The 18,349-nt window shown below is 36.8% G+C and overlaps 1 protein-coding gene across 3 annotated transcripts; it reads left to right on the top strand.

Moving 5' to 3' along the window:
- The first annotated feature begins 1,457 nt into the window (after positions 1-1,457).
- On the top strand, positions 1,458-17,398 carry LOC146524565 (uncharacterized). 3 transcript variants are annotated; one of them, XM_085133236.1, is made up of 4 exons: positions 1,458-3,813; positions 3,902-4,273; positions 16,906-17,041; positions 17,135-17,398. In XM_085133236.1, exons 1-4 carry the CDS (start codon positions 3,759-3,761, stop codon positions 17,184-17,186), a joined length of 615 nt encoding a protein of 204 aa, XP_084989362.1. In that variant the 5' UTR covers positions 1,458-3,758; the 3' UTR covers positions 17,187-17,398. The 3 variants fall into 3 exon arrangements, 2 of the variants coding, with proteins under 2 accessions (XP_084989362.1, XP_084989369.1); XM_085133243.1 differs by lacking the exons at positions 1,458-3,813; positions 3,902-4,273 and adding exons at positions 13,100-14,521; positions 14,610-14,981; XR_014869405.1 differs by lacking the exon at positions 1,458-3,813 and having other exon boundaries at positions 3,820-4,273.
- Positions 17,399-18,349: the final 951 nt, after the last annotated feature.

Here is an 18,349-nt window from a genome sequence, read left to right as displayed (position 1 = left end):
CCTCCAGGCATCCCAATTTATACTTTGTCACGTGCCTAATCAGCCCATTTCTCTCTCTGTAATATCTAGTCGGCCAGTCATGTGTTTACATTAGATTCACCGAACTTCAGCCCCACCTTATCACTCACTCTCTCTCTCTTTTAGCACTGAAACTTCCATTACATTTAAGCATTCTTTCACATACAGTATGAATAAGTTTCACTAATTCACATTTCATTCAGTTTGGATTTCATTAGCACGTTCACTTCAGCATGATTTTCTTTTCAATCCAAATGTCTTTCTCTTTAAAACTTTGTGTTTGTCAATCACAATTTACTCAGTACGATCCCCTTTTTCATTAAATCATACACTTTAAAAATCCGACATTCACCGATCATTGTGTAGTGTCCTGTGTGTGCGCTCATTCACTCACACACAGACACACAGACACACACACACACACACACACACACACACACACACACTCTCACATCTTTCAAGGCCAATTCTACACAGGTTGTCAGCTAGGCCCGAGTTAGGTCTGTATCTTAAAAATTATTTTAGTAGTTTATATTTTAGTTCTTATCTTATCAAACTCAGACATTAATAAAAACCATTACCATAGACATTTTCACTACTCAAACTCCACTACTACAGAGCAGTAAATTTAGGTCAGGGGAACAATATCCCCAAATGATCACCTTCTGTCACCAGTTTTAGCTCACCTTTTTATATAAATAAATACATATTATTATATTATAATATATTATACATATATTTATTTATGGGCAACATGGTGGTTATCACTGTTGCCTCACAACAAGAAGGTCCTGTGTTTAATTCCACCATCAGGCTGAGATCTTTCTGAGTGGAGTTTGCATGTTCACCCTGTGTCTGCGTGGGCTCTCTCCGGGTACTCCGGCTTGCTCCCACAGTCCAAAGACGTGCAGTTAGTGGGGATAGTTTAATTGGAAACTAAATTGCCCATGGGTGTCAGTGCAGGGGTGAACGTGAGTGTGAATGGTTGTCTATGTGTTGGTCCTGCAACAGACTGGCGACTTGCCCAGGGTGTACCCTGCCTCTTGCCCTAAGACAGCTGAAATAGGGTCCAGCCCCCCTGTGACCCTGAAAAGGATAAGCGGTAGAGAATGGATAGAAGGATAGATAAATACTTTTACATAAATACATTTGTATAAATATACAATAAATACTTCAAATAGAATTTCTGCTACTACTGAGGCCCGCCTGCATTACCTTTGTGGCCCACCAGGGGCCCCCACACCACTCTTTGGGAATCACTGTGGTAGATGTTTACTATTTACACTTAACTATCATATGACTATTTAGTATTATTTTCTCCTTTTGGCTGCTCTCTTTAGTCACAAAAGATCATCTTCCCCCATCTCACCCCATTCCTAGTAACATCTGTCAGACGATCCCTGTCTTCCTCTTTTTCTCCAGCTTGGCAGCTCCTTATTTAACATTCTTTGTCCATTGTATCCACTATCCCTATTCTGGACATGTCCAAACTATCTCAGCCTCTTTAACTTTGTCTCCAAACTGGACAGTCTAAGGTGTCCAAATGAGAGACTCAATTCTAATCCTGTCCATTCTGGTCACTGCCAATGAAAATCTTAACATATTAAACTCTTGTCACCTCCAACTCTGCATCTTTTATTTTTGTTATTGCCAGTCTCCAAATCATACAGCATAGTAGGTCTCGCTACAACCTTATAAACCTTCCTTTTTGCTGCTATTTACAAATAACCCCACACAGTCATGTCCACCCACTCCACTTGGCCTGCATGCTTTGCCTGTTTGCTTTGGATGATTGACCTGAGACATTTAAACTACTTCACCTTCATTACCTGTACTTGTTGCAGTGTCACTTGTACCCATTTACACACATTTAGTCTGTCTTGCTTCTACTGACTTTTCATTCCTCTTCTCTTAAGAGAAAACCTCCACTCTTCCAGGCTGACTGTTCCCTACTCTCTAAACAGATCAAAATGTCATCTGTGAACAACATAAATCCACAGAGACTCCTGCCTGACCTCATCTATCAACCTGTGTATCACCTTCACAAATAATAAGTGGCTCCCATCTGATCCCCGATGCAATCCCACCTCTACCTTGAACCCATCTAGCTCATCATGTGCACACCTTACCACGCTCTTGCTTTCTTTATCCATGTTGCGCACCACCCTCTCATAATCCCATATTTGTATGCCAATTTTGACTTCCTCCTGCAATACCACAGTTCTTTTCTTAGCACACTATCATATGCTTTCTCTAGATATTCAAATAAACAGTGGAACTCCTTCTGACCTTCTTTATACCTCTTCAACACTCTCAAAGCAAACATCTATAGTGCTCTTTCTTGGCATGAAGTCGTAATGCTGTTCACTGATTGTCACCTCTCCTCTTAACCTAGCTTCAACAACTCTTTCTCATATCTTCATGGTATGGCTCATGAACTTTATTTGGAAAATAGAATAGAACAGAACAGAATAGAATAGAATAGCTCTTGGTTAACTCCTGCAATATGTATATTTACATTTTATGCTGAATATATGTTGAACTGGTTATTTTGTGGCATTGCACTGTGGCAGAGTAAAAACTTATGAGATGCCCAACTGATGCCAACATGTACATTCTGATGGACGTGTGTGCATGGATGTAATTGTCACTTCTATTTTTAGGGCAGAATAAGAAGATGTATACAAAATAAAAGTCAAAGTAGACTCACTGACTCTAAAAGCCCTGCACCACACACAGTTCCATCTCTGCTCTGTAAAGCAGGAAGTACTCATGCATGGGTCGGTTTTTTTTGGCAGATGAGGTTTTCTCACTTGTAGCTCAGTGCTTACATACTACCTTAGCCTGTGCTGCTCTGTGCATCCATTTAACTGTAAGTAAACTATTTACATTCACCTTTACCTTGATTAAACAGTGGTTTACCTGTTCATCATCATGTTCATCATCACTCCTCATGCTAAAGGCCTGCTAATTAGCCTGAGGCTAATTAGAAAAGTGAAGATCTGTAATGTTTGCTTCCATCGCATAATCATGTCATGTTCATTTATTTGATTATTGTTGTTTATTATTTAGTTGTGTAGCTGAGATTCTCATATTGAATTCAGCCTCTTTTGGTAGACAAAAGGCTTCTTTGTTTGCTGGTCAGCATTGCCTCACCGTTTCATATTGTGCTCATGATTTGCATCCTTTTAGCAAGCTGCTTTTTCATAGGTTGTTTACATTTTATTCTTTCTACGCCAATTTGTTTCCTTCCTTTCAGAAAGCAAACTGTGCAAACTTACAAACATAAAAAGATGTCTCTCTTGGACACCCTGTAAAGACTCTTAAGTAATAAAGCTCTCCCCAGAGGAACAACTGTTTGTGACTTACCGTGTCACTTCAGATGTTGCATGTTCTTTCTCAAAAGTACATGTGAAGAAAGCATGTGTGCCTGACACACTTTTGAAAGTGTGTTTTGTCTAGATTCAGTTTTGCGTATTAAAGTGAGGGGGGAATTGTTTATTTGCATTTGATGGATATTTCTTGAGATCAGGTCACTACAAAACGCAAACAACTCATCTCAGTCTTTTTGTTGGCAAGCAAAAGTGAAAGTTGATTTCCTAACTTTGAAAATAACTAAATATATCATCTCCCATTGACTCTTTCCTGTCAGTTAGGACTCAGGTTTGCAGCAGATTTACACCCAGATTTGTACATAATTTTCTAGAAGCTTTGAAAGATTAAAACCACACCGTGGGTGAATGAAGAGCATGAAACAGTTTTTTATCATTGTGCTACTAGCAGGAGGAACTCAAGGTAAGATTGTCCTTCTAAAGAAGCCAAACATTCACATTTGTAGTGTGAATAATTTCACCTCATGTTCTATTAAATGCATTTTCTCCAGCTCTCTTTCCAGTTGATGCGACCACATGTGACCTCAGGACGAGCACATGTCCATGCTTTCCTCTTGTTGAAGGAACTGTGTATATCCAAGTAATGACTGATGCTAGTGGCCGTGAAATGAAGTGTTGGAAGGTGCTTCCCAAGGAAAACATAACTGTGTTCAGTCTGAAGAAAGAAAAAATAACGACAGACAAGGAATTTTACAACAGACTAACGTTTATAATCAAGAATGGGACACTCAAGATCACAAACCTGAAGAAGAATGATTCAGGTCAATACAGCATTGAGGTCTTTAATTCAGATGGAGTCCAAGAGAAAAACATTTATTTCACCCTGGATGTTAAAGACAACAGCAAAGTTGAAAGCAAGTTATGTAAGTTACCCTTTATTGCCTAGTTTTTATGTTATTATAAAGTTAATTACAAATGTAAGCATCATGTGGAAGTGGAACTGTTAAACACAGTAAACATCACTTGTGCAACAAATGATAGAAGCTAGAATGGGGGAAAAACATATGGAAAGAAAGATGCAAATGTACAGTGAACAGAATAGAACAGAGTATATGTTGATGCAGTATTTGTCTCTCTATTGGTATTTGTGGTTATTTAGCCACACACGGGCTGCTATTCATTTTTATTTTTTAATAATCTTTTATTACCCAGTAACTACCACCTAAACTCTAAAGGCACACTGAAACTTTCCACTTGGTCACTGATTATTATTAGTTTCATTAAATGAGCACATTAAGCTGTGGAGAAGAAATATTTTAGCAGATGCGGTTTTGTGACAGGAAATTTGTCCTCGTTCAGCACAAGTTTTCAGTGTGGCTTTTCTTCAGTGTGTAACACTACCAGCTCTGGTGTGGTATGGTCAGGTTTAGTGAAAGATAAAAATGAGAATAATATTTATCTATCTAGCAGTTTCCTTCACAATGTGCTTCACAAAAAGAATGAAAAGAATAAAAGATAAGAACACGTGTGAATCAGAAAGTGTTAACATGCAAAGGCTACGGACGAAACAAAGCTGAAGTTCTTAATACTTGTATGGAGGTCACTTATTGAAGTATTAAATAACATGTAATGATGTTAACTATTAGTTATATAGTAGTGAATCCTCAACCCCATAACAAGCTGACTTATTTCATACGAGTATTAAGATCTTCCTTGTTGCAAACGCAGTCACATTTGCTTTAACATAAATTACTGGGATCACTGGAATCTCCCCTGATAGCAGTGTCATGCTGTGTTGTGTATCGGGAACTGAAGCATCTTAAGAAGACTTCTAACAAGGCGGCCCATGATCAAAAGAGGTTAATAAACAATTACATAATTCCAGTGAATACCATCATTTGATGGGTAATTGTAAAAATCTTTGTTTTGCTATAATTGTTTTTTTCTTTTTCTTTCACAGCCTCAGGTGTGAAACAGAGAATATAAACCTTAAGTGTGAGTCTGAGCTTTAGGGAGCTGACCTCCCTCATAATCAGCACTGGACACTGAACTGAGGATCAATGAAATTTAAAAAAAAAAAAGGAAATTCAAAAACAACAATCAGAAGTATGTCTGTGTAGGTTCTCAGTCATCCAGGTCATGGTCTAAGGAGCTTGGATAGAAAGCAACTGGACTTCGCTGAGTTTCTTGAAGACGCTTCACCTCTCATTCGACAAACCTCTTCAGTTCTGAAACCAGATGGTGGAGAGTCTCACTTAAGAAGGTCTTTGACCCACTAATAATCATGTCTGTCATCACATGACCCAAGGTGTGAGTCATTACCATTACAACACCAAGTGTCTGCCACCTACAACCCAGTTTTTAGATCCTTTCCCAGGTTCCTCAATCCCCGCTTTGTCAAGTGATGGGTCACATAATAGTTTTAGGTAAGGGCTTAGGGTGGTTTCACTCAAAACCTCTGGTGGTAAGGACTCATGCTTTTTTTTTTTAAACACCTTGGCTCATGCAATAAAGCACATGATCAATCGTGGGTCAATGACGCTCATAAGGGACAACTCCTACCAGGGTTTAAACACCTGGGACTCTCCACCATTTGTTTTTAGAAGTGAAGATGCCTCTTGGACCAGAGATGAAAAATTTTCATGAAACTTAAAGAAGTCCAGTTGCTTTCTTTTCCAAGCTGCTTAAACAAACAGGAGGTGACTGTGGAAGTTTCATATTATATGTGTTTAATGTTGAAAAAGACTTGAAAACAATACAAATTTTATGCTTGCAGCTATGTGATCATATTTTAGAGGCCACATAAGAATATAGAGTCATGTATATTATGTTGATTCAAAGTTCCTTAAAAGCAATAGAAACACTGTAAATGAATGGGAAAAGTCTTTTTCAGTGATTTAGTAGCCATTTTTAAAAAAAAATATTTCACTCTAGTTAGAAATATATTTAAAGATATATCAAACCTTGTGTTTAGTGCCTCATTTAATTCATATATTACTTTGTATGAATAGAAAAAGTTTGAAAAATTGTGTTTTAATTATAACTAATAGGATGGCATATTCATCAGTGTGGATTTGAAATTAGAAAAACTGACAGGACAAAATGAAGAGAAATAAAAGTACAATAGCTGGGCTCTTTGTGGGCCTGCAGTTTGTATGTTGACCATTGTCTGTGTTTCACTTCCTTCATATAGTAGTGGTGTAAAATGAACATATCTCCTCATATGGTGAGATCTCAGGGTGAAACTGAGGCTCTCAGTGTTGCTAAAATATTCACAAACTTCTACATTGTTTAACACGTCTATTTTCTCATGTAACTGAAGAACAATGTAACTGTTTTAGTGAAGTTGACTGTAAGTGAAGTATGATATCAAGTGAAGGCTTTCTCCAGTTTATTTGTAAGTGGTGCTAGTGAATAACTAATAACAATCAATAATTAATAATTTCATTTAGAAGAAGTGGTAATTTAACTTTGTTATATGTTAGTTGTTTCCTACTTAGCCACATAACTCAGCTTATTGTGCAAAACAAAAGGACTTTCAGAAATACTTTCTTACTTAGGATGAGTATGATTGAATTTGTGGAAATACTATGCGCATAAAACAGAAACATGTATTTCTGCACTTAAAAATAGATCAAACAGAATTATGATTTTGCACCAGAAATACAATTAATTCAACTAGGTAAGAAGAAGGGAGCATTTATTGTTGTGTAAACAATAAAATAAAATTAATGATCTGGACCTGTACATATGGGTAGGTGTGATGTTTCCCTCTACTGGTTTATGGAGGTGTTGCATTTAAATTTGCAACACCTCTTCTAGAGTCTTCTAGCAACTGTAGTTTTAATTATGTCACAGCAGGGAATTTGTCCTTTTAAAGCCGTGTGCATAATAATTGGTACATGAGTTTTTGAGACCACAATATTATGAGCATGACTTTTTTTCCTTAAATAAGCTGATGTATTCAATCAGACACATGCGATGCTACTGTAAGCAATAAATAGAAAAAAAAATACTGCATGCAGTAAAAATCATTAATTTAAAATTCATAAATGCAAATTGATTAAAAAAATGAATGAATGTAAAATTTTTTTTCATAGTTCTGACTTTAGAGGGTAATGACCTACTATGTAATCCTGATACTGCTCAGTTAGTTGTGCTTGTAGATGATCTGCTCCATTTGATACTGTGGACCATTAAATATTTATTTTCCCATTTAAGATGAGATATAAACAGCTGAATTTCAGCAAGGGTAGTGCTGTATTAGTAGACACAAAGTGATGGGCAAGATAGTGTTAACTTGTTACAGATCTAAAAGTAGTTTAGTGAAAGAGTGAGTAATAAGTAAAAAGTCTGCTCGAGCTCCGAGGGGTTCCTTTTATTTCTACCACGTAATGAATGTGCTGGTGTTCCTTTTCAGCTTTCCACAGAACTGTCTTAGAGGTTTATCAGAAGCCAATTTTGACTGTTAACTCCTTGATGTACATGCCATTTAATAAAGTAGGCTAACTTTGTCAGTGCACACTGAACAAGGAGGTGACATGGAAGTTGTGCTTGGACTGATGGTGATTCTACTGTGACTCACATTGGGGATGTTAAAGCAGCTCAAATACTTCTAGTTTATTTATTTCATTTTTTAAAAATAAATTCATGTAAGTATCTACTGGCTACATCTGCAGTTTGTGTCACTTCACATTTTTTCTTTTTACGTTTTTTATTAGCAGTGGTAAAGTACTGAGACTCAGTTGTGTTCTTGTTCTCTATTCCTTTTATATAAACACCCTCCATACAAACTACCTCGAGGTTAAAGAAAATAGCATTTTTGCTCTGTCTAATGTGTCTTCTATAGACTTGACTTCAGTGTTTTAGTCCTAATGGCCAACAGACCTTACAGCATTTGCTTTGGATTCAACTGTGGAGGATCTGTTTGACTGTATTTCTATGGTGAACATATTGCTGGGATAACATGGGAGTACATAATGGTTGTGTTCTTGAGCCTCTATTACTCAGTGATAATTCTAAAAGGCAAAGTTCTAAGAATAAAGGGAAAATTCTTAAGTAAAGTCCAGAATTCTAAGAACTGTGATAGAATCTGGGATGAAATCCAGAATTCTGATGTAAAAGTGTGAATTCCATTTGTTGATATGGTTTCCGAAAGAGACTCAGAGAGGCGCAGGCCAGGGTATTCCTTTAAGCGAAGAACAGTGCGTTTATTCACAGTGAACACAATCACCAAGTGGCTATATACAACGTGCAGGGGAAACGGGTCCGGGTCGCCAGGGTCCGTGGGAAACAGGGTTACGGGAAAAGGTGCTCCACACTTTCTGTACAAAAACTCCTCCTCAGTCACTCCTCTCAGGATCCGGTTCCAAAAACGATCTAAACACAAAAGGTCGGGTTAGCGGAATAATAACAAAGGGCTTTCAAGATACAGGTTGGCAGATACACAAGTTTGACTGACGCTGATAGCTCAACGATCCAGCGAAGACTAGTGCAGACTCGCCATCTTAAGTAGTGCAGTAATCAGCTGGGATCAGCGGCCGGTGGGGTGATGAGAGCAGGTGTGTGGGCCAGCAGCGGGAGCCCGCAATGAGCGTCGCCGTGGCGAGAGAGAGAGACAGAGAGCAAACAAACTACAAACATATTGCCTAATAGAGGGTCGACCAGCGGGGCACAGGGACCATGACATTTGTCAACATTCCAAGAATAACGTGAGAATTCTGAGACAACAATCAGTATTCTGATGAGATAGTAGTAAGAGTTCTAACCCCAGCAACACTCCCTGGTTGCATTAACGACACTATAGATAAGAATCCACTATTTTTCTATTATCCTCCTCTTCCATTAACATCTGTCTAACATCAGATTATTAATTCAAGGTGATGTTAAGTTAATTACAATGTTCTCATTTTTTGTTTAAGTATTCTCTCTCATACCTCCCGCTTGCCCTTTTTCATGGTTCTCTTCCTTCTCCCTTCTTTTACTACACCAATCACCTGTTTTTCTAAGCAGTCACACACAACACCCTCAATCTTTAAACATCTGAACAGCATGATCACACACATGCTCTTTTTTTATTACAAGAAACTCATAGACCTGCCACAGCTACAGATGAACTTCAAAAACTTGAGTTTCCTAATGTGTTCTCAGCCTCTAGACAAAGGGGAGTAGCATTCTTAATACATAAAAATATTAATTTTACAGTACTCAACACATTTATAGATCGAGAGGGTAGATTTCTAATCATTAAATTATCTACTAACAAAAAAATATGTATTGTAAGTATATATGGCCCAAATGTTGATGACTCATTCTTCCACACTTTTTTTTTTACTGCATTCTTGGAACACCAAGATTGCTCATTTGTTCTTGGGGGCGACCTCAACTTTGGACTAAATGAAGAAATGGACAGGCTCAATGCAGCAGGAACTCAGAGCAACTGGCAGTCAACAAATATAATTAAACAGTATATGAGTGATTTCGGACTTTGCGATGCATGGCATTACCTTCACTCCAGCCGTAAGGAATATACTTTCTTCTCAAATGTCCATCACTCTTACTCTCATCTGGATTATTTCCTAGTCAGCAGCTCACTATTGAGCGACATTTTAGACACTGAGATACAACCTATATCTGTCAGTGATAATGTGTGTTTGAGTCTAACACATAAGAAAATCATTCCACCAAGTAAAAACTGGAGATTTAATACATAATTGCTTAAAATTGAAAATTTTATTAAATGCTTAAAAAAAAGAGTGGGCTTTATATTTAGACTGTAATGACCAGCCTGGAACATCAGCATCTGTTCTCTGGGAAGCAGGGAAAGCTCTGATGCATGGGCGTTGATTTGGCATGAACGTAAGGGACATGTCCCCACCAATATCCAGCGATTATTGAATTTATCCCCACCAATAATTTGATCTCTTTGAGTAAAGAAAACAAACCCGATAGAAAGAAAAAAAAGATCTGTCAATGTCTCATTCACCCAGTGGTGCAGAAAGAGTTAAATTATGTTCTCTACTGGAGTCCTACCTCATGTGACAAATATGGCCAATGTGATTGGCTGTGCCTTTCAGGGAGCTCTGTTTAGTTTTAGCAGCGGCAAACCTGCGCTGCCAGGACCTGCAAGGAGGAGAGGAGGATGGCAGCAAAAAGGAAGAACCTGAATATAAGAAAGTATTTTTCAAAGAAACCTGTAAGTCACTTAAAGTCAAGTTCACTTTGTTTACAAAACTTTATATTCACCAATCAAAAAAGGAAACTGATCAGTTTCTTGACAACTTAACCCTTCTAAAATGACCAGACAGTCAAGTAATAGCAGTGGATTCGCCATTGACATCTGGTGAACTCCAGGAAGCCCTGAGAAGTATACCCAATAATAAGGCTTCAGGTCCAGATGCATTTCCAGCAGAATTCTACAAAGAATTCGGGACAATTCTGGCACCAGTATTCCACAGAATGTTGCAGGAAATCAAGGAAAATAGCAAACTACCACCAAATATGAATTCTGCCAACATTTTCTCTAAAAATTGATTTTGTTCATATGGACGTAGAGTTTACAGTGGAAGAAACGTTTCATCACTCGTCCAAGTGACTTCTTCATTCTCAGCTGACTGCAGGTTTCCCCAATCTTATAAACAGTACATAATGTACTGTTTGGGGAAACTGCAGCTTTCTCCAATCTTACCCTACGTCCAGATGAACAGAATCAACGTTTGGAGATTTACTTACCTGGATGACTGAGCATACATCAAGACGTTTCTGCCAACATTAGTCTCCTACTAAAACCAGGCAAAGGCCCTGTATTTCCCAACAGCTATTGACCAGTATCCCTTAGTAATGTTGACCTTAAAATAATCCCTCAAAATATATATCCTGACCATTATGGTTTCATAAAAGGTAGGCACTAATCAAATAGCTGTAGACTACTTAATTTGATAGACTATTAATATTTGCATTTGACAGAGTTAACTGGAAATTTTTATTTGCAACTCTACACAAATTTGGTTTTGGAAACTCTTTCATAAACTGGTTAAAAATGTTATACAATTCCCAACAGCATGTGTCAGGACAAATGACCAAACATCCTGCAACTTCTGTCTCCAGAGACAGGGATGGCCACACTCCACTTCACTGTTTGCAGTTTTTCCACTGGCAGCACCAATCAGACGGCTATTGCGATTAAAGACATGAAATGCAAGAATGTAGAACATAAAATTAGTCTTTATGTGGATGATGTGTTGCTTTTTCTCCAAAACTCACAAACCACTCTCCCTGAGGTGATTGCTTAAATAAACTCTTTCTCAAAGGTTTCAGATTATTCGACAAACTGGTTAAAATCTACAGTTCTTCTGATTAATTACTCCTTCTATTTTTTTTTAAATTGGGGTGTTGTTTGGATTAGGTTAGTTAAATCTGCAAGATTAGAGACATTAATACCTAAATATTTATATTTGTAGATTGCACTGGGATAGAAAAAGAATTATGGAAGACTCAAATCACTAATGGGATCGAAGGGTTGCTACAATAAAAATGATGGTCTAGCCAAGAATCAATTTTTTGTTTTTGATGATTCCAAGTAAACCACCACCAGACTGGTTTAGCACTCTGGAACTGTTCATTTCTAAATTCCTTTGGAAAGATAAACCCCTGCGTATTAGTTTTAAAATGCTACAAAGGACGAAGGATAAAGGAGGACTAGATCTGCCTAAATTTCAACACTACTTCTTAGCCAACAGCCTACAACCATCTCAGGAAGGTTAAAACATACCCTCTTATGAGCCCTGGCTAGATGTAGAACAGGCACCACGCGATAATATAGAGATTTTAGACTTACCATTCATTAGCTCAAACATCAAACGACATATAGCAACCTCAAGGACTGACTTAGGGACAATGTAGAGTTATAAAACCCGTGAGAACTACTCACCGACGAAAACAACAACAAAAAAAATCATCACATCAAAATGCACTCTTGTACTTGGTGTCAATCAATCAAAAGTCTTTAATCACATAAAATAAAACATTTACAGTACACAAACCTCGTGAGCTGACATCCAGGAGGGGATAATATTCCTTTATGATCTTATTGTCTTATTCTCCATCTTATTTCTTACTTATTTCTTCTCTTTCTCTAACTTTGAACATGTCTTTCTCCATGTGTGGCGCTAACCACGAGCTGCAGCATGCAGACACAATGTGCAGTAGCAAAGAAGTAGCTGGGTGGAGACCCAAACTGCAAACAACTGTACCCTCCATAGTTCACCACCAGAGGGTGCAAAAGAGCAAAATTTGGACATACAGCTCAACAAAACATCAAATGCAAACAACCGTTACATAACATGTATGCTTTAAAAACAAAAGGGTGCTCTGGATCTGGTCCAGTGGACAGGGCTGTGCCAGGTGGCATTTGTGCAGGTAAAAAAGGCTGTATCTGGGGAGCTGCTGCTCTGAACACCTAACCCCTAACGGAGGGGTTCCGGCCCTAATTATATGCTTTAGCAAAAACGAAAGTTTAAAGCCTAATTTTAAAAGTAGAGATAGAGTCTGTCTCCCCAATCCAAATTAGAATCACCATAAGACAGAGGAGCACATTACAAGCCTGATACTTGCAAACCTAAAACTTTCAGAAAACTTAAAAAGTTTTACATGGAAACAACTGTGGTAGTTTCTGTGTAATAAGCAGGACACAGCGCTGCAAAATGCAAAACTGCCTGTTTCTATTTAATAACACATGAATAACCTATTAACGTTTATATATAAGAATAGAATAGAATAGAATACTGAAACTCTTACAAAAAGTAAATCAAAATTTTATCCTCAATATATGTTGAGCTGGTTATTTTGTGGCATTACATTCTGGCAGAGTAAAAACCTATGCGATGCCCACCCAGCTGGGTATGCCCATGTACATTCATACATCTTGGTGTTCATAGATCTAGCTGTCGATTATATTTTTAGGGCAGAATAAGAAGAGGTATGCAAAATAAAAGTCAGTGTAGCCTCAGTGTCTATAAAAGCCCTGGACCACACAGACAGTTCCATCTCTGTTCTGTAATGCAGGAAGTACCCATACACGGGTCTTTTTTTTCACAGATGAGCTTTTCTCACTTCCAGCTGAGCACTTACATGTTACTTTCTTAGCCTGTGCTGCTATGTGCATCCATTCAAATGTAAGTAAGCTTATTACATCCTTCTTTTCCCTGACGAAACACAGATTTTCTTGATTCTTTTTTTATTCATGTTCACCATCACTCTTTGTTCTTACTGAAAACATTACAAAGTGAAGATTTGTAATGTTTGCTTCCATTGCAGAATCATGTCGTGTTTATTTATATGTTTATTTATTTTACTATATTCACAGTGACATTTCAACTCTTGTTATGTTATTACACAGTTTTTCTATCCACAGGTGACTTACCACTGGAAATATAATTTACAGTTTTATCTGTGCTTGTTACCAAATACTTGTGAGTTGTGTAGCTGAAATTCTCATATTGAATTCAGCCTCTTTTGGTAGATAAAAGGCTCCTTTGTTTGTTGGACAGCATTGCCTCACTGTTTCATGTTGTGCTAATGATTTGCATCCTTTTAATAAGCTGCTTTTTCACAGGTTGCTTACATTTTATTCTTTCTACATCAGTTCGCTCCCTTCATTTCAGAAAGCAAACTCTGCAAACCTCCAAACATAAAAAGACATCTGTCATGGACATCCTGTAAAGACTGTTATGCAATAAAGCTCTCACCACAGGAACGTCTAGACTATTTGTAACTTAACTTATCACTTTAGATGTTGCACGTTTTTTCTCAAAAGTAAACATGAAGAAAAAATAGTGTCTGACACACATTTGAAAGTGTGTATTGTTTAGATTCAGTTTTGTGTATTTAATTACAAGAGCAAGGGGAAAATTGTTTATTCGCATTTGATGGATATTTCTTGAAATCAGGTCGCTACAACACGCAGACATGCAGTTTATTTCCTGCTGTTGTGAAAATAACCTGTCTATATCATTTACTGTTTCCTGTCAGTTAGGACTCAGGTTTGCAGCAGATTTACACCCAGATTTGTACATAATTTTCTAGAATCTTTGAAAGATTGAAACCACAGTGTGGGTGAATGAAGAGCATGGAACAGTTTTTTATCATTGTGCTACTAGCAGGAGGAACTCAAGGTAAGATTGTCCTCATAAAGAAGCCAAACATTCACATTTGTAGTGTGAATAATTTCACCTCATGTTCTATTAAATGTGTTTTTTCCAGCTCTCATTCCAGTCGATGCGACCACATGTGACCTCAGGACGAACACATGTCCATGCTCTCCTCTTCTTGAAGGAACTGTGTATATCCAAGTGATGACTGATGCTAGTGGCCGTGAGGTGACATGTTTGAAGATGCTTCCCACCGTGAATATAATTGTGTTCAATCTGAAGAAAGAAACAATAACAATAGACAAAGAATTTAACAACAGACTACAGTTTCTAATCAGGAATGGGACAATCAAGATCACAAACCTGAGGAGGAATGATTCAGGTCAATACAGCACTGAGGTCTTTAATTCAGGTGGAGTCCGAGAGAAAAACATTTATTTCACCCTGGATGTTAAAGGCAATGACAAAGCTGAAAGCAAGTTATGTAAGTTACTCTTTATTGAATAGTGTTGATGGTATTATAAAGATAATCAGACATGTAACTGTTAAACTGTTAAACACAGTACACGTCACTTGTGCAACAAATGATAGAAGCAGAAATGCAGAAAAACATATGGAAAGAAAGATGCAAGTGTACAGTGAACAGTATTTGCTGATATAGTACTTGTCTATGTAGAGGTATTATTGGTTATTTAGCCACGCATGGGCTGCTATTACTTTTTATGATTTAATAATCTTTTATTTCCCAGTGACTACACTTTAACTACCACCTACACTTTAAAGGCACACTGAAACTTTCCACTTGGTGATAGAATATTCTGAGCTGCACTGTATGACCATATTAACCTGTGACATGTATGCATTATAATAGAAGAAGAAGAATCCTTTTTATTGTCGTTATGTATAAATATTAGAGGTGGGAATCACCATACATCCCACGATACGATATTATCACAATACTTAACGCACAATACGATATTATTACAATTTTTTAAAATATTTTGCGATATTTAGATTCTGTACATAAAGGTAAACTTTACCAATATTCATTTTATCTAATATCAAAGTCTCACACTCAGTCTTTCTCTCATTTTAGTCAGTTTTATTGATGACAAACTGAACGGTTTGTATTACAGTCTAGTCCAACTTAACTGAATGCAACCATCTGGTACAATTATAGCTATTCTGAACTATGCAATTTATGAAAACTATGCAGCCCATTCAGCAACTGAAGAATTTGAAAGTAAATTAAAACAAAACATAATTTTACATTAAATAATAAAGTTTTAAACTTAATTAAAATAAAACATGTCTTAAATTAAAATAAGTAAACTGTCACATTTGGACAGTGAAGGAATGTCAGGATTCTTGCCCAGAAAAAGGATCAACATGCTCTGAAGTCAGAGCACAAAAACCTTTTTTGTAACAAAATATCGATTTCTGCTGTCCCTGTATCGATACATTATTAGCAAACAAACTATCACGATACTACACAGTATCGATTTTTTCCCCCACCCCTAATATATATACACATATATACAAACACACATGCATATAAGCACAAAGAAGACACTATTAAAAGCACAGCGTCATACTAAGACAGGGGACACTTTCTGTTGTCACTCTGTAGAAGTTCATAAGAGGCAGAGAAGCGAGTCCAGTCCGTTTTAGTTTCCTGGGGAATAAGAGCCTTTGTTTGGCTTTCATCACAAGGTGTGACGTGTCCAGGAACTGGGTCAGGTCAGATGATGACCTGTTTCATATTGGGATCTTCTATGTTGCAAACAGGGTTGACAACATATTTTACATTTACTTTGAATTTAGTTTTAGTCAAAGCCAAATAAAAACATGTAGGTAATACTTCATCATACCTTGGTTAATAAGTTAGTAAAGTCATAGTCAAGTACTTTTAAGTTAATTTTTATTCAATAAAAATTATAATAACACAAAAAATTAACAGATTTGTAAACATTATCTAAACTGTTTTTGTAACATGATAGTAACATTAAAACAATGTTAATAAACTCTGTCTACAGCATCTATAAATATTGTACAAGTTTGTTGAGCTCATGGGTAGACAGGCAGGGAGGAGGAGGAACCTGGAGGGCCACGCTACACGTTTGAGTGTTTTCCCCCATTGTTCCAGTTTTCTTTCACCATCTCTTCATTTAGTTTAATCACTAAAGTTTCTTGATTAGTTTAGGAAAAGATTGACATGAAATACATCAACTCACAAACCTGCACCTCCAGAAACAAGGCTTAAGGGTACCCAGTGTGTGGGGTTTGTGCCCAAGCGTTTATATATTTACAGTTAGTTAACCATATTAATAACAAGTCTTACCAAAAATTACACTTGAATAAATTGTAAGTACTGTACTTATAATTATCACGGTGTTCTCTTCTCTCAGCACACAGTTTTCCTTACCTGAGGCTAGTCTTTGCTGCACTGGGATCTCCCCTGATAGCAGTGTCATGCTGTGTTGTGTATCGGGAACTGAAGCATCTTAAGAAGACTAGTAACAAGACGGCTCATGATCAAAAGAGGTTGATATACAATTACATAATTTCAGTGCCATAATTTGATGGGTAACTGTAAAAGTATTTATTTTGCTATAATTGTGTTTTTTTCTTTCACAGCCTCAGGTGTGAAACAGAGAACATAAACCTTAAGTGTGAGTCTGAGCTTTAGTGAACTGAACTCCCTCATAATCAGCACTGGACACTGAACTGAGGATCGATGAAAATGAAAACAGTTAGGAGGTGACTGTGGAAGTTTCATATTGTATCAAAAACAATTAAAAAATGTTATGCTTGCAGCTTTGTAATCATATTTTGGAGATCAGATAAGAATATACAGTCATGTATATTATCCTGATTCAAAATTCCTTAAATAACAATAAAAACTTTGTAAATGAATGTCTTTTTCAGTGAGTTAGGGATTAAAAAAAAAGTATATGTATGTATATATATGTATGTATATATATGTATGTATGTGTGTATGTATGTGTGTATATATATATATATATGTATGTATGTGTGTATATCTATCTATCTATCTATCTCGCTGTAGTTAGAAATATATTAAAAGTTATATCAAACCTTGTGGGTTTTGGCTTTATCACTTTAGTGTCTTTGAATGAACCTAAAGAAGTTTGAAAATAAATATAACTGTTTTAATTATAACTAACAGGGGCGCATATTCATCAGTGTGGATCTGACTCTAGGGACACTGACAGGATAAAATGAAGATGGACTCTTTGTGGGAAAGCTGCTTGTGTCCCTGCAGCTTGTATGTTGACCATTGTCTGCGTTTCACTTCCTTCATATAGTAGCGGTGTAAAATGAGGCTCTCAGTGTTGCTAAAATATTCTCAAACTTCTACATTGTTTCACACGTCTATTTTCTCATGCAACTGAAGAACATAATTCACTCAGTCAGCTTCATTGTTTTAATGAAGTTGACTGTAAGTGAATTATGACTGCACACAAAAGCTTTCTCCAATTTATTTCACCACTTTGTAAGTGGTGCTAATGAATAATTACGATTAATAATTCATTTTTTTTAAAAAAAGCGTTAACTTTATTGTTATATTTATATGTTAGTTGTTTTTTAAGGTAAAATGTATTTCAAATCTAATTTTTATACAGTGTACATAACTCAACTTACTGTCAAACAAGAGGACCTTCATATGACTATGATTGAGTCTGTGGAAATACTGTATGTCAAAAACAGAAACATGTATTTCTGCACTTAAAAATAGGTCAAACAGAATCATTAGTTATGATTTTGCACTAGAAATGATGCTATGAAGAAGAGAGACCCTATTGCTATGTAAACAATATAACGACATTA

Source organism: Neolamprologus multifasciatus, chromosome 2 (genome assembly GCF_963576455.1).
Source record: "Neolamprologus multifasciatus chromosome 2, fNeoMul1.2, whole genome shotgun sequence".
Lineage (NCBI taxonomy): Eukaryota > Metazoa > Chordata > Actinopteri > Cichliformes > Cichlidae > Neolamprologus > Neolamprologus multifasciatus.
This window is presented reverse-complemented; position numbering and strand designations above follow the sequence as displayed.

Bases quoted from the DNA above. Each gene is read 5' to 3' on its own strand.
- LOC146524565 (XM_085133236.1), top strand. From the start codon at position 3,759: ATGAAGAGCATGAAACAGTTTTTTATCATTGTGCTACTAGCAGGAGGA. The intron at 3,814-3,901 runs GTAAGATTGTCC...CATTTTCTCCAG, and splicing joins ACTAGCAGGAGGAACTCAAG to CTCTCTTTCCAGTTGATGCG. The intron at 17,042-17,134 runs GTTGATATACAA...TTTCTTTCACAG, and splicing joins ACGGCTCATGATCAAAAGAG to CCTCAGGTGTGAAACAGAGA.